At 41.8% G+C, this 16,374-nt stretch overlaps 1 protein-coding gene across 3 annotated transcripts in view; it reads right to left on the bottom strand.

Moving 5' to 3' along the window:
- The window catches only part of pip5k1bb (phosphatidylinositol-4-phosphate 5-kinase, type I, beta b), a 34,641-nt gene extending 21,440 nt beyond the window's left edge, over positions 1-13,201 (bottom strand). The window contains exons 1-4 of one of the 3 annotated variants that reach the window (XM_010784492.1): positions 13,010-13,201; positions 2,799-2,896; positions 2,632-2,700; positions 1,363-1,493 (exon numbers count right to left, since the gene is read on the bottom strand). In XM_010784492.1, coding sequence (XP_010782794.1) covers positions 1,363-1,493; positions 2,632-2,700 — 200 coding nt within the window. In that variant the 5' untranslated portion in view covers positions 2,799-2,896; positions 13,010-13,201. Of the gene's footprint in view, positions 1-1,362; positions 1,494-2,631; positions 2,701-2,798; positions 2,897-9,606; positions 9,629-13,009 lie in introns of those variants that run through there. The other 2 variants (XM_010784491.1, XM_010784493.1) reach the window with 2 other exon arrangements.
- Positions 13,202-16,374: the final 3,173 nt, after the last annotated feature.

Here is a 16,374-nt window from a genome sequence, read left to right as displayed (position 1 = left end):
GGACACACACACACACACACACACACACACACACACACACACACACACACACACACACACACGTTTTCTCTCCTCCTAATGGTGTTTTGGGTCATTTTCTTTTCCCCTAACTCTGTAACGTTGATGTTTTACTTCAGTTCGCATGCTCATTGAAAAACTGGCCTTGAAGATAACTTAGCTTCTATTTATTTTACCGATTATGTGAAAAGGCTTGACATTGGCTGAGGATGAAATAACGATCATGCTTTAAACTATTGATATAATGCAATTCATTATTTGAGCAAAGCAACAGCAGGTTTTTAAACACTCATCACTGTAGGGCAGACGGCGTGCCAAAACCAGGTTTGCATGAACCAGAATGGATTTGCATATGGTGTAAAGATCTCAAAGATAAACAACAAAGTATTTCCTAGCAGGAATCCAGTTCTCTTCCTGAAGCTTCAGAGTTAACGATCTTGGATGATTCATGCATTTGGCCACAGATAGAAAGCAAACTTGTGAACACATGCTCTACTTTAATTATTTTAGCTTGAATGTTCTTTTTTTTTAGGATAGGATTTACAAGGCCAATTTGTAAATAGAAAATTAAAAAAAAATCCTATAAAACAGTATTGTCCATTGTGAATTCTAGTAAACGACATTGTCATATATTGATTACCAGAATTGTATGTTTATATCTCACTTTAAAATTATTCCGGGGTCTGTTGTGGATTATATCAAATGTCTCTTTAATCTGATGATGTGATTGTGAGGACAGCCGAACATGACCAGCCACACTCTGACATATGTTTTACACCGTGTCAGCAAGAGACACATTATAAGCCGATTTCACAGTTCTTGGCAGGATAATGCACCAAAATAGTTTTATCCCTGCATCATGATTCAGACTAGCAAAATGAAATAAGTGGGAGATTGTGGTAGCAGCATAATTTCCTCGGACAAGTGGTCCAGCGCCTGCAGTTTCCACTGAGCATGATTTGTTATCATTTTGACTGTCTTTATTACAAGACCCAGACATATAATATTTGAGCGGGCAGACTGGCAAAGCTCACTCTTTAGTCCATTCATTCACCTTGCAGTCAGGAAACAGTCGCAGCCAAAGAACCGCCTGTTTCTACCCACACACAATCTGTTTTTATGAAACACTTCTCTAAATAATTTTCTCCTGTAGACTTATAACCTTGAGCTTATGCAAATGTCTGGCTATTTTTTTCATGACATTGAGCATACTATTGCTACACAATGAACTCACACATCGACGATTTCTTCAGAAAATGTATAAAAGCTGTCTTCCTGTGTACGGAGGCTGTGTGCGCAGCTATGGACGTATGCATGTGTGGGTTGACGCTACTAAACACTGACCTGGGCAGAAACACACTCTCCACCACATAGAAGTCTTGCATAAGCACGTCTCTGTCAGGCTTGGAGGTGAGGTTGCCCACTGTATAGCCGATTCCGAGCTGAATGGCCCCCTTCAAGGCCGATGACGTGGTCTAGACGGGAACATAGAAGAGAAAACATCCCATTAGTCAGGCTGTTACATCACCCTGTCACTGCTAAACCAATCACATACTAAATATGTTGTTAATGTAAACAAGAGAAACTTGGAAAAAAAAAGCCCAAAAGAGATCTAGAAAAATCTAGAAAGTATCAAGGTGAAAACTTTAAAGGGTATTTCAAAGGAATTGATGGAGAATATATGTGAATTCATGGGAAATAAAGGAGTCATCTGCTTAGGCTGTTTACCATTTCATATGCAGATAGAAACAAACCTTTTACCATATGATAAACAGATACGAAAATGAATGTACCAAATAAATCCATTAATTGGTTTCATACATACAGTGTAACGTGCCATGCGTTGAATTAGATAGCTGGCAAGTGGGAGGTACTTAAAAATCTGTCGGTCAATAATGCTGGCTGTGTGCAAACTCAGGGTTTAAGTGAACAAGTTAGAGAAAGATGTTTACAATAAATAAATGTATTAAAACTCCTGAAATGTTCTTTTGTTCAATGCGATGCTAGCAAATGATCTGTAGGTGTAATGGAAAACTGTGATGGTGAAAGCAGTGCATGGTTACAATTCCAATAAATTGGCAAACTTTTAATAAGGAACCTGGTATTAAAGTCAATCAAAATCAAGAAAGTAGACCATACATCAAGACAATAAAGTCAACCCGTATTTTGTTGAGTACAATGTTGTAGTATAAATTGCACTAACATTAAAACCCAAAAAGACTGGGACATAAACACCCTAGTTCTTTGGTTGCGTGGCCACCACAGAAAGACCTTTTTAGTCCCAACCTGAACAGTGGTGGCCACTGTGGAGAGCCTTGTAATGGTGACATCTTAAGAAACACTGACGTCTGGAGTAAAAAAAAAAAAAGAGGAAAGAAAACAAGTGTGACCGGCACTTGACTGATCTCTGGCAGCTGGCCTTGGCAGGGGTCAGGACGCAATGTGCTTTAGAAGGACATTTATAAGGACTCATGTGACTCAGACTCAGACCTTGTGGACTTGTTGGCTCTATATAGTGGCATCTCAAAATAAATGTTGTGGAAGCAGGATGACATTAGTTTTAAGAGGCAAATAAAACCAAACACAGTCGAGCTTTGTGTGAATAGTTTTTACCTTTTTGTAGGTTTTCTCTCTGCTTGTTTTCCAAGGCCCTCCCATCCCATTCTCTGTTGTAGTTGACATCTGAAAGAGATATAAAACATTAAGGAAATGACTTGGACTACTTTTACAACTTAAAATGGTTCCATGATGAATGTGGTGACTGAAAAAAGTCAACGTACCTTGCCTAATGAGAAGCTGTTACCGACAAACAGCAATCAGGGCGACATCCCCTGATTGTCGGCGAACATCAGGATGTCTGGATCCGTGAGAGGACCCTCTGCAAGATAGCAGACACACAAAGTATAAGGTAAAAAAAGATGTGACCGAGGGCGGGATGTCAATCAGCAAAGAGTCCTTGATTAACAGCAATGCGTTTGAGAACACTTCCATGCCCCCACTCTCCTGTTAATCTCTGCCTGATTGGAGAGGCAGTTTAGCAGATCTAAACTCTCCCTGTTGAACTGACCTCCAGCAAGATATCTCTGCGTTTGACAGTCACTCGTTTATATACGTGTATGTGTGTGTGTAGTTACCATCCTAACTCTTCTTATTAAAGTCTGCTTTGGAAAAAAGCGTGTGTGTGTTTTTGATAAATAACACCTCATAACGAAGTGTGTATGAATAAGCTGTAGCCCAGGGCACTTTACAGTTTACAGCACAATCAAAACCTAACTGAGCCCCAAAAATGTGCAGGCTGTCTCATATCCTCATATGTGATGCCCTCCTAACTCTTTTCTAGTGTGCTTTTTACTCCTGTTTCACTCCCTTACATTCCAGATAAATAAGGCAGAGTGACACAAATCAATGAAACTGTGACAAGAGTGTGTCCTCTAGTGAGGGAGGGAAAACAGGGACACAGACGAGGAGTAGAGGCTTAATAGAAACACCGGCAAATGTTGGACTTTGTCTGATAAGCTCAGTCAAGCCTGCAGTCGCAGCCCCACCTGCATATAAATGCACCTACAGCTCTCAGAGTACACTGTCTTTTTGCTGTGGTCGCACAGAGAATATACACACTTTGAAAGTCTATAACTACCTTTAAGAAATGCTGCAGTCCAGGGTATATTTCTTATCAGAATATGTTGTAACCATGTTTAAAAATAATCTTCAAAAAGCAGCAGTGTGTTTTTACGTAACGACATGTTGACACCCGAACAGACGCAGATATTAAAAGAATGTAGCAGACACCAAACCCTTATCTACAGGCCGGGTCATTATCTGCGCTCCGACTCTTCTGTTGCTATAAACAAAGGGACAACACGGAGGCATTTTAGCTTTAGGCGCACCTCCCATATATTTGTTTTTGCATCATTCAATCCTTCTCCATCTAAAAAACCCTCAGTCTGTTGTTTTCACCTATTTGGAAGGAGCTCAGACACATTATAGTCACAGAAAACGTGTTACCTCATCCTTAGTAAAAGGATCACGTTTGTCAAATGACTTTGTGTGAGTGCAACTGAGGCAAAGGTTGCTTTTAACACCAAAACATCCTGCTACTATAGAAATACATCAGAATATTTCTCCTCACTACTGTGCAATGAGGATTTGATCCACTTGAGCCATCACACTGTATGACTGTCTGTGTGCTCTGAACCTGAGGAATTTTAATGAGCCTGCAGGCCTATCCGGCTCTCTGCTCAGTCCTGGCCTGTCAGTGTTAAAAGAGATAGTTTGGACCTCTCTCCCCCTCTCTTTCACTCCCTCCCTCTCTCTCACCTGACCCCACAACCCAGCCGGTGCTTTAACAGACTGTTTCTAGAACAATCTGTGAGAGGCCTGCAGCTGCAGCAGGTCTGTTGTTCCCCTCTCAACAAAAGAGAGGCAGACAGATTGTTTGACACGCGAATGAAAATGGATCATCCTAATCAGCCATATTTTACCACTGTCACACACTCCCATTGCAAATATAAGAGAGCATGCTGTTGATGTAAAACTATACTTTTTGCAAGTCACAATTATATTACCGAGAGCTACAAATACAAAAATGCATAATTGAGACAAATCAATACCTTTATTGGATTATGGATGGAGTGAGGACCAAATGGGCAAGGTTATACAAACTTTGCAATCGAAAGGCTAAATGTAGACCAGAAAAGAATTTCAGTGGAATGAGAAGAATTACACTTTGGGTCAGTTCCCATTTCACACAGTTGTCAAGCTTGTACATGACGCACACAGTAAACAGACATATCAACTTCCAAGTAAAAAACGTAAAACAGAATCTGTTGTAACTGCAAAACTTCCATCACAACTCACCACAGCTCTTCCTGCTTCTGCCTTTGTCAAAAGCCAACAAGTCAACACTTAAAGAAAGTACTTCTTTAATCCACTTTATCTGTCAGTCTTGTGAAGCAATTTGTGACTTCTGCTCTCAAGGAGATTCTCCGTAAGTAATGTCAGCTCTTTCCTCCTTCGGTCTCTCTGAACGTAAACAACGCTCTGCCCGCTCGTCCACACACCCTTGTCAGAAACTCTACCACCCTTCAAACAAACACACTTGAGTTCAGATCAAACACTGGCTCTCATGCCATATCTCCTCCATGGTTTCAGGGATATTGCCAAGGGCGCCAGTCAGCCCTGTGGAAGTCAAATCGTCTCTCTGTAGCCAAGCTGCTCTGGCGAGGAAAACACGTTAATGAGAGCAGACATGGGTCGTCTGGTATGATAAAAATGCAGATCTAATGCATCTGAAGTGTTAATGCGTCAAAGCTGTGGAAATATCGCCTCACTGGTCTCAGTAGGAAATGTCATAATAATAGTAATCAAGACAGAAACCAAGCAGTTTACCCAACCACACTTGCTTTAGAAAGAAAAATCCTGTATGTCTTCCTATAGCGAGATCTGTTTCTTTGACAAGAGTGAAACTGTAATTTCCACAGTAGAGCACAACCATTTTCCAAACCATCTGATCATGACAAGGAGGCTCCAACAGCTTTAATCGCAAGGACACAGACACTTCATAGCGGTTTCTTTTTGCTCTGCTTTGCCTCAGTCCCAAGATACTATTGGATTACTGCAGCAGATTGGAGACATAATGGAGAATCAATAGCAGACCATCAATGCAGAGCGCTGAGGACCAGACTACTGGGCTTTCATGACCTTCACAAATCCCGCCTGTGAGATGTTGGATAAGCACAGATATCTGGATTTGCATGGATACAATCAAGAAGATGCATGTGGGAAGTCAGCTTAGCTCGGCTTGCAGGGGATCGGCTTCATCAACTTAACTGCTCTGATCCTTCGGCTCAAAGAAACGCCACCCAAGCAACATTTCACTAAGAAAAACTTGTTCAGTTGCATTGTTGTAAAATATAAGGATATATAAAAAGAACAATAGAAAAAAAAGACATGTCCCATGGCTAAATGGCGTAGAGCAGTATTCATTATCTTTCCGAAGCCTTGTGTAAACCCTTGTTCACTGTTTGGTGTGTCAGTGTGATTACATAATTGGCTTAGTTACCCCAACCGTGTAAAATAGATCCTTCTGTGAAATGTGTCATGCTCTGTTATGAATCATATACTGGGAAACCAATCTGATGTGTGGGCTCCCCTAAATGGCACAAATCACAAACAAACAATATGTCGTCCTCATCACCTCAAAAACATTCAGATTCATTCCTTGGCTAACGCTTCAATGACTGTGTTGAAAGTGTTTTGCTAAAAGACAAAAAGTGAGACAGGTGGAGGAGAAGAAAATGCTGGGCAGTGGGACAGACAGTGAGGGGGATAGAGTCACAAACACTGTCTTTGTGAGACGTTCAGTAAAAAATAAATATCTGCTTGTTATTGTCAAAGACACACACACACACACACACACACACACACACACACACACACACACACACACACACACACACACACACACACACACACACACACACACACACACACACACACACACACACACACACACTGTTGTTTTCTCCCTGGTGAGTCCCCACATTAAATGAGGCAGTAAAACAGCAGGCAGGTATTATTCTGGATGGTTTTTGGGGCGTTATGTTCCATATTTTTCTGTATCCGCTAGAGGTGTGTTTTTTTTTATCATCGCTCTGAGGGACAAGCTGTGCTGCAGAGATCTGCCTGCGTACATAGGCACTATGCAGCACTGCAGCGCTTGCAAAGACGTGTGTGTATGTGTGTGGAGAGTATATGTACTGTATATATATAAACAAGAAAACCAATCTGTAGCCACACTGGCAGCCCATCGCGCCGTTTGATTGGTTGGATCTACAATGTGCAGACATCTTCTATTACCAACATTAGTAAGGGAACAATGTTTGAACAAAGGGCAGCGCTAAATGAAAAGACTATGAATAGGTCACAATGTTTTTCCTATTGTTCCTTGTTGGGGAATAATTGCTGTTATGCATGTTAGAATATCCACATCATCCCGTATTTTGCATTGATTTCAGAGTACATCTGGGACTAATGGGAATGTGTGGTCAAAAGTTTTAAATGCATCTTTTCATGAGAGTGACAACACAACCCAGTAGTTGGAGAGTTTTGTACAAATGGACTGATGAACCGGCCAAAAGAGTGTACATTAAATTCTCTACATTTTACAATATGATGCTGCAAGGAGAAGCATAACATAAGTGCAGAAATGTGAGACTGTAAACAATGAAAATATCTGCTGTCCCTAAAGTGTGGGCTCCCCTCCAATCGCCAAGTAGAAATGATCAGTCAGATAAATGGCAATCATAAACAAACAAAAGTGAGCACATGTGAGATATATCACTTGCCAGGCAACTAGCACCAACTAAATGTACACTTTAACTATGGACAGTGCTTGACCTTTTGTAAACAGCAAACAAAGCGACACACTAGGTGGGAGGGAGAGAGAGAGAGGGACTGCACGACGAGCGCTTTGACCTTTCCGATGACACGAGAGGAAAAGGAAAAATGAGTGAAACAGAAGAAGGGGGTGAAAGAGACCGAGGAGGATGACAATGGGAGAGGGAAACAGAAACAGTGAACAATAAGTATGATAGTAAACATTTAGGGTGCTTCAACAAGACTACACCAAGTGTTATTCAAAGTTTCCCAGCAGGACAGAAAAGGAAACACACCACTATATAGATGCAAACACAAGGACAACATATAGGGCAAAAATAACGAACACATGTTGTTTTCTAAGAGAACATGAATGCAAAAAACCCAGGAGAGCTCTTGGCTTGTATTTGTAATTCAGAGAGCGTCTCACTATGGTTCCACTCTGCATGAAAAGCAGTGAGGAGGAGGTCACGCACTGTGTCCAGAGAGTCACATGATTCAACCGAGGGAATGCAGCGGAGGGGGGGTGAGAGAAACATAGAGATGAGTATATGCAGTGAAACAGAGACTATGTTCTCTAAAGACACATAAGCAGGGGAGAGGCAGCCCTGATGGAGCGACACACTACAGCTGGAGAATTTCTGAGAAAAGGACATATAGAGCAGTGTTTTGATTCGCTCACAACCAGTAATATCTCCGAGATAGCCTAAACAAGATCACATGACACATGAGATGTTTAGAGACGTGTGCAAGCCCAGCTGAACTCAGCCCTGCCCTGAAGTCCAAAGGTCCTCTTGCTCTTCTTTAAGCCACAAAGTTGACAGACAGGTTTAGTAGCTAAGCATAAAGCTGTGGGAACAAGTGACTATATTTATTACTCTCAGAAGTGATCAATCTTGGGGGTAAGAGGGGATTACATCACCCTGCCTTCATTGATCGAAGGTCACCGGCTGCTGAAGAAAAGACGAGGAATTTCTATGTCGTAGTCCAACCATTTCATTTGTCAACGCTCCTTCCCACTCGTTTACTCCAGTACCCTCGGGTCCCCTGAATGGGCCTCTGCAAGCCTTGTTATTACCATGGCAGGGAAGTAGGAGGGGTACTATAGGGGGCTCAGCAGGGCCAAAACAACAACAACAACAACAGCAAACACCACAACCTCCGACTAATCTGAATTCCATCAGGGCTGCCAAGTTGCCCTGCCAGCAACCTTCCAACCAACCAATCGTTAAACAGGAGAGCTCAATTATCAGCCAATTACTGCTGCAGGCCTCCTTTGGGAGATTTCTGCATCCTCTCAAACGCTGGGCCAGGGAGGGGGAAACTCCCCTTCAGAGCTCATTAAGATCAACGCGATAATACTGGGAAATTCTTCATCCACATTCACCTGCTGCAAAGTAAATCAGGGGCTTTCTTAACAAACTCTGACACTGGCATTTGTGAAAATCTTCCCAGGATTATCACATCTCTGTAAAACATGAGTTTATGAAAAATAGTGTAGCAACGCAGCTTACTGTATGTATTGCAAATTAAAAGCAACAAAGAGTTGTCTAAATCTGCCGCAAAGCGCTGATATTTCCTGGCTTCCAGTCCCCAAGATTGATCAGAGCCCTGTAATAAAAGAAAGTTGATTATGAAGTCCTGACTGTGAACTGGTGGCAATGTTCTTTTTGCTGACATGAGTTCACCCTGGGTTATGAAAGAGAACAATAAAACAGATAACAGAGAGAGAAAGCAGCCCACGCTGTGCTTAGGTAGAGGTGCAACACAAATAAACAGAGGTGTGGAGGCTAAACCTCTTCTGGTCAATGGAGTATGGTTGTGCTGCCCCTGACTCTCTATTTTAGGAGGCTTTTAACACTGACTCAATTACTGTAGTAATATATTCTGTTAGTCTTTTGTAAACAAATGTTTCTGTGAGAAATGAATCACTTTATCTCGAAAAATGTCAAATCTGGTAAATAAAGTGGAAAGAGACAGCATTTTAATTTTCCCCATCCCAGCGTTTCCGAATTTTTGGCGCCACGGTCTCAAATACAGCTTGATTGATTTCCCTTTTCCTTAAAGTTACCAACTCTTAGGAACAGGAACAGTAGCAAATAACTTGCACTGATACTCTTTGGTAACTGGGGATAGCTACCGATTGCTCCAGAGGAAAATACAAGTGCCATGCTCTTACTGTTCTGGTTACGCATTGATAGACAAACTTACTTTGTGCCTTGAATTGAGCTCTCATTTGTCCGGGTGATCATACCCTGGCAGACAGGATTGCACAGAGAAAGTGAGGCTAATAAAAAACCAATGTAAATACCAGTGGTGACACTCTACTTTAGCCATTACATTGTGCAATCAATTACATTCATAATGATTCATGAAGTTAAAGCAAACAACTTCTCTATTGCCGCTTTAATGCTTTCCTAATGTAGATCTTGGTCAACAGTCTGAGATGGCAAATACGATATGAGCTTATTATCAGAATCAATGTACACGTCAGAACAAGACTTTGCAGTACAGGAACACATGTATTGCTGTAATTATGACACAAACAGTGTTTTTACTAAAAATGTTTAGTTACTGATTAATCCAAATAGTACAAGATTAACTAATAAGAAAGGAAAACAGTGGTAAGCCCTTAAGGCCTAGCACTGACTTACTGGTGAAATGGCAAACCACATAACACATAACACTCATTAACCCATCAGCAAGTACAAAACAAACCACATGTTTTAAAGTCTGAAAACCCACAACTGCTCGAATCAAAGACAACTAAAAACAGTAGCTCCAACTAATGTCCACTTCAGGAATTAATACAAATATGTTTCTAAGAAGGATGTCGCTTTTTTTCCTTTACCTTCTTCAAACTGTATGGAAATTATCTCAAATCTCATTATATAAGGAAATGCTCAATTAATTCTCTCAAGTGACCCGATTAAAGGTTGTTACATCAATGCAGAGAAAAGCACCACAAAAAAAGAGAGGCTTGGTGCTGAATGACCTGATATGAAGCGCTCTGCAAAGAAAACAAACACTCTTGTCCTGCTTTCATCAGATTGCAACTAGGACGTAGCGCATTAGCACTCCTTTGACCCAGAATATAACACTGCAGACAGGAGCGAGAGAGGATCCTCTGAGAGGAGAATCAGAGTGGGTGTAGTGGGAAGAGAGGTCACACTAAACACACAGAAATATTACGAGGTGCAGGATTTCATTATCACAACATAGTGAGGCATTTATTTATCAGAGTATCAAGGCACATGGTGGTCAGTCTGTCAGGAATGAGAAATAGAGAGGCTGAGAACTACTGTTCAGGGCACTGACTTGTAAGTGTCTTTATGAGTCTCATGTGCCTGATGTTTTGGTCCTATACTTGGATCCCATGGCTGTTAGATCCAAAATCACAAGACTTAACTTTACAGCTGTTAATTATACCGTATAACCCCTAGACAGGAAGCTCATCCAGTAGGGAAAAGATAAACTAATATTGGCTTAAAAATGTGGCCCTCCTGCTTTGAATCAGTGCTATTGATTAATAACATTACATTTAGCGGGCGCTTTTATCCAAAGCAACTTAGGTTAAGTGCAATCAACCATGAGGATACATATTCCGAACTGCAAAGATCCTGCATAAGTTTAAAATAAACTAAACAATTGTAACAGGTGCCTTTAAGTCTGCAGAGGAAGATGCCATTAGTGCTTAATGTTACAGACAGTGTTACAATTTCATCATTAATGATAAAGAGAATCTGATCCCTCAAGTAAAAGCCCAAGAAGAGCTGAGATTCACAGAATGAACATGATTTGGGTTCATTAAGTTTTGGCTCTACCGTGCTGTGTCACTTCTGCTGCGACTCAGATGGAAATTATGACATAATGTACAGATGCTTCTCGCTCTGACAAGCGACATATCAGGGCCGGGGCAGCAGGCAGCCCAGGAGCGCAGGTGTGAGTCCCAAGGAGAGAGCAGCGGATTTGCATGAGCTGTTTTCCCTTTCAAACATCCTCTGCGGCGAGCAGACCAACCTGGCATGAGCTTCACCATATTCCTTTGCCTCCCAGTCAAATGAAGGAACAGGAGGTTCATTAAGGAGACCACACACTCATAATCTTGTGTAACTTTGTCTGAAAGCTTGGCTCAGATTTGCATGATTATTCATTTTCTACAATCATCATGATGTCACATTTTGATCCAAATTACATATTGGTTGATGGCTAATATTCCTAGGAACTTGTCAAAGTTATGTAACATATCATTCTTTATACGCCACTCTGCGATACAAAGACACATGACTACAATGTGAAAAGGGTCAAAGGGTCAAATCTGACCCATTACAAAGAAGACTGCTATAAGAAAGTAACCCACATCATAAAGGTGAGACAACTTTTCATCCTTCATTATGACAAAGCAAAACTCTCCATCAGACACTTTTGTCTATAAAAATCATCAGTAGGCCTACAAGCTCAACAGTTGAATGATGCCCAGAAGGACACGCTTGTTTTACTGGACCCTGCGTTTGTTGAGTTTTCTAAAACAGCTGTCTTGCTCACATCTCTCATTCTCCTGGATTATACAAGATAACCAGATATCACTTTTTTTTCCTTTCGACTGCCGAAAGCTATTTCACAGTTTCACCCTGGCTGCCAACTACCAGAGGGAGAAATGTTGCACTTCAGTGTAAAGAGCAGTGATAATGTGATAGGTACTAAGGCTCAGGGCAGTAAATGAAAAGCTGCTCCAGCGCAATTTAATGACGTACACAGATAATATATCAGAAATACAGAAAATCTGTCAACTGGCCTTTACTGCACATATTGTGCCTGAGAGATGTAGCAGCTGTATTTTTGCACACATGTAGTAGTTGCTAAGTAACTTGCCTCTCAAAAGGTTAAACTGAGGCATGAGGGGATCTTAACATTAACTTTGTTCAACACTCATACAAACCCGGAGGTCAGTTTGTCCAGGTTTCCATTTTTCTGTGGTGAAGATGTAAAATGTGTCTTTCTTCCTCTGCCCCCTAATTTGTTACACAACCTTCACAATGCTTGCCTCATTTCCCACCAAACAGAACAGACTTCCAGTTTCTTAGTAAAATTGCAAGATAGAGTTGCAGACACATTCAAACTGTCTTCCTCCTGTTTTAAGAAACGGCAGCAAAAGTAAATGTTGATACAGCAAACACTAGTGACTGTCGAGGAGCTAACCAGCTACACTGGTGGTGCGACAGGGCTAACCCCAAGAATAACAGCAAGAACATTTCATTTATTCAGAGTTTCAGTATGAAAGTCATGAGCAACCCCCCTCATCAACATCCTCATTTAATTCCATGCTTTCAATTAAATATTGTCGTGAAATCTTGGTAAAATTACAAAATATAACTCCCTGACCTCTACCCAATAACACAACATATCTAGTAGGGGAAAATAAGTTGTTAGGCGAAATACACCATTTAAAATTAATACAATGTTTCTTTAAGAAAATGATATCGCACCAGAAAGTGTTAACGCGCACCTGCATTTTTTCACCTGTCGCAACACCTGCAGACATTCATAAACACCAAACGTAATAACAATATGCTCTGTTGTTAAAATTTTATTTCGGTCATGATATGAAACTCACAGAAACCTTACCAGCCAATCGTGATCCTCTGCGTATGCCTGTAGAAATAATATTTCCCTCACAGGGTGCTGCAGTCCTCACAGAAAGACCTTTCCTCAAGCAGTCGATCCCCAGCAGATAAATAACTGCGGATAAGGGAAATCTCCGCTGTTAGTGGTGTGTTTTCCCCACCAGCTGACTGTGCACAACTGAAGTCAGTCCTCCACTGAGCAGCAAGAAGCCCTGCGTGTCTTTATCCCTGCCTCTGTACATGCACCGTGCCATTCAGTGCACCACTGGATGAAAAGCGACTCGAGGATGCCCTCTGCAGGACCAAGGCACGTTTAGTCTAGCAGGAAGGGCCCTCAGATTTTGAGATACCCCTACCCGAGGTATAACAAATGACAACAATGATTTGTATTATCTTTAGGGTCTCCCATTAATAAATTTGATTGTTGTCAAATTTTATTTTGGGGGAAAAATGTTTTTTGGATTGTTCTTTAGAACTACCCCAATCCCTGAAAAAGAGCCAAATTAGACCAGACCGAATATGAGGATGGTGACAAAAAAGCCCATAATTTGAGAATGGCCAAATCTGAAGAGGATAAGAGATTATCCTCTTCAGATTTGCTGAGGTATGAGTCAGGTGGCTGTCCTACATCACTAAATAGTCAGACAATTATTTAACTAAAAAAATACTGAATTATAGTCCTGTAAACTTAGCTTCAGTTTAGACGGAAATTGTACTTTTTGGTGATAGGACTCAATCACTTTTCTCATTCATCAGAAAAACTGAAATCCCTAAAAAATATACCATTACTGAATTATCTAGGGCAGGAGTTCCCAAACTTTTCAGTATATATAAAAAAAATTAATCAATTTTTTTTAATAATTTTTATTTTCCATTTTTATTTTTGTAATCATCTCACTTTGGGAACCCCTGGTCTAGGGTGCTATTGAACACTAACCAGTAGTTGTATGGAAATATCTGGTACAGTTCTATTGCAAATGACATTTCTTTAGACATAGGCCTACCTCTTCTCTGATACAGTCACATTCCGAATGGGGGATAAGTGGCATAAAAGCCTATAAGTTAAGAATGCTTACTCTGATGGTCATTATATTTGGAGAGGGAAATACCAGGTGGCTGAACTACATCACCAAATAGTCAGAATAAGAGTAACCCAATACAATAAAGTGTATTAGTTCTAAATTGCAAGCCTCTAAAACATAGGTGTAAATAGTACAGGTTTTATTGAAACTGGAACCTTAATTCAAAGTACAGTATACAAATCATCAAATAATTCAGTGAGAGGTCAAGTATATAGATATTTGAATATAATGTTAAATGTCAGGTTCCTCAGAAACGTTAGGGGACACATGTTGACATTCTGCACAGCAGGTGCGGAACCCCGTACAGGGAAGGCCAACAGAGAGGCACTGGCACTTTCCACTCTCTCCACACTTTGCATCTTTGCAATACAAGTGAGTAATGTCTCTCACTTCTGTAGGTGCTGGGGGTTTGTAAATAGCAGTGGTTTAATGGCCCCATCTCTGACAATCCACCCCTTGCCAACAGGACTCCATAACAAGGGTTTGGGTTCGGGCTGTGACACCATATCGCTCTCTGAAACATTGCTCTTTACATGTTGTTGAAATGCATCCTCTGTTGGCGGCAGATTTTCTGAGGCTGCATCTGTTGTTGATGCAATTATGAACCTCAGTTCATTCAACTTTGTGCACATCAGTCCAATTTCCTTTTTTCCATATAGCAGAAGCGCCAATTCTCTTACGACTGGCAAAGACTCTTCCAAGCTGGCAGAGAGTCCAAAATGGGCCAGATCTTTGAGCTCGCTGAGATGGGTCTTGGGTTTGGTGAATGCTGTTGTCTTTCCTATTCTGTACAAACTACTTGTTGTGCCACAGCCAGTGAGTGCACGACATGCTGGTAGACAGTTAGACATGTAGTTGCCGCCCAGCTTCAGGACCATCTCCAACTAAACGGCCTCTTTTACCTCATTCACACTAACGGTGTTTCAGGGCCGGTTCGTAGCTGGAGCCTGAAAAGCACCGGGTTTTCCTGTTCACACCGCAGCGGAGCAGCCTCTTAGCTCTGGAATCCGGTTCATTTCAAGCACCAAAAAAAATTGTCCGGATGGAGCAAAAGCACCGCATAAGTCACGCTTACGTCGAGTCAGGGGCAGATCAACTCCTGAACAACAACAAAAAAAGCTGCCGTTTTATCCAGTTTGTACACAACGATGGAGAAACTTAACAAGCAGCAGTGGTCCACTGAAGAGACCAGCTACCTACTGGGAATCTGGTCTTTCGAAAAGGTACAGGGGAAGCTGGAGCACAATCGGCTATTGTTGTTGTCGGTGTCAGCTGTGAGGGGTTTCCGCGCGCTTTGGCTTTATGAAGCAGGCACGCAAAACGGTTACGTCATGACGCAAACGATGACGCAATGACGCAGCATCAGTCGGACTCTGGGCAGTGTGAAAACCGAGAACCGGTTCTGAACCTGAAAAGCTCTAGCACGGCGCTTGAACCGGAGTTGCGTTGGTTGTGAATGAGGGTATGGAGAATTCCCAGTCCGGTTTCCGTTCCGCCCACAACTACTTGGTTGTGCCACAGTCCAGTGAGTGCACAACATGCTGGTAGCACGTTAGGACTGTCTTTTCCAATTTTCTCACCATATGATGTTGATGGGGACATCTCTCTTCCTCTCATTCATGCCTGCATGCATGCCCACTAGAGATGAACCAAAACATGTTATTTGCTTGCATAATATATGAGCAGTACTTCCACACCTGTATCATCACACTCACAAGCTGATGGCGGAAATATGACTCTTCAAGATGGTATTCCATGGAGCACCATCCTTTGTGTCTGTCTCCTTCCTGATCACTGTACAGTGATGTCAACTGCTGACTCTGCTGTGCAGATGCTCTTCACTCCTCCCCTTCGTCAAAATCCTGAGTGTAGTCCTCTGTGGGGCAGCAGTGACAATGTAGTTGGCTCTCAAACATGCAGAGTGGCAGTCTCTGTTTCCACTACTCAAGTACTTCCTGTAAGTTTGGGACATTTTGTTTTGCTGTTAGGTTATAACACTTTCGCTGTTATATCTCCAGAGATGGGTCCCCTCATTACAGATCTGCACTTTTGCCTAAACATTTGTTTTTAGGCCTTTCTTAAAGGTCTTCAGTTGGTCTGTGGAGTCCTCAGGTGGTTCTGGCGAGTCTTCACGTGTTCTGGGGAGTCCGTCAGGTGGGTCTGCGGAGTCCTCAGGTGGTCCTGCGGAGTCCTCAGGTGTGGCTGAGCTGCACAGAAAGCGCCGATCCCCCATTGTGCGGAGTTTTGGTCCTGTGGGGGGGGGGGGGGGGGAG

This window comes from Notothenia coriiceps, unplaced genomic scaffold (assembly GCF_000735185.1).
Source record: "Notothenia coriiceps isolate Sejong01 unplaced genomic scaffold, NC01 NC01_scaffold00026421, whole genome shotgun sequence".
Taxonomy (NCBI): Eukaryota; Metazoa; Chordata; class Actinopteri; order Perciformes; family Nototheniidae; genus Notothenia; species Notothenia coriiceps.
This window is presented reverse-complemented; position numbering and strand designations above follow the sequence as displayed.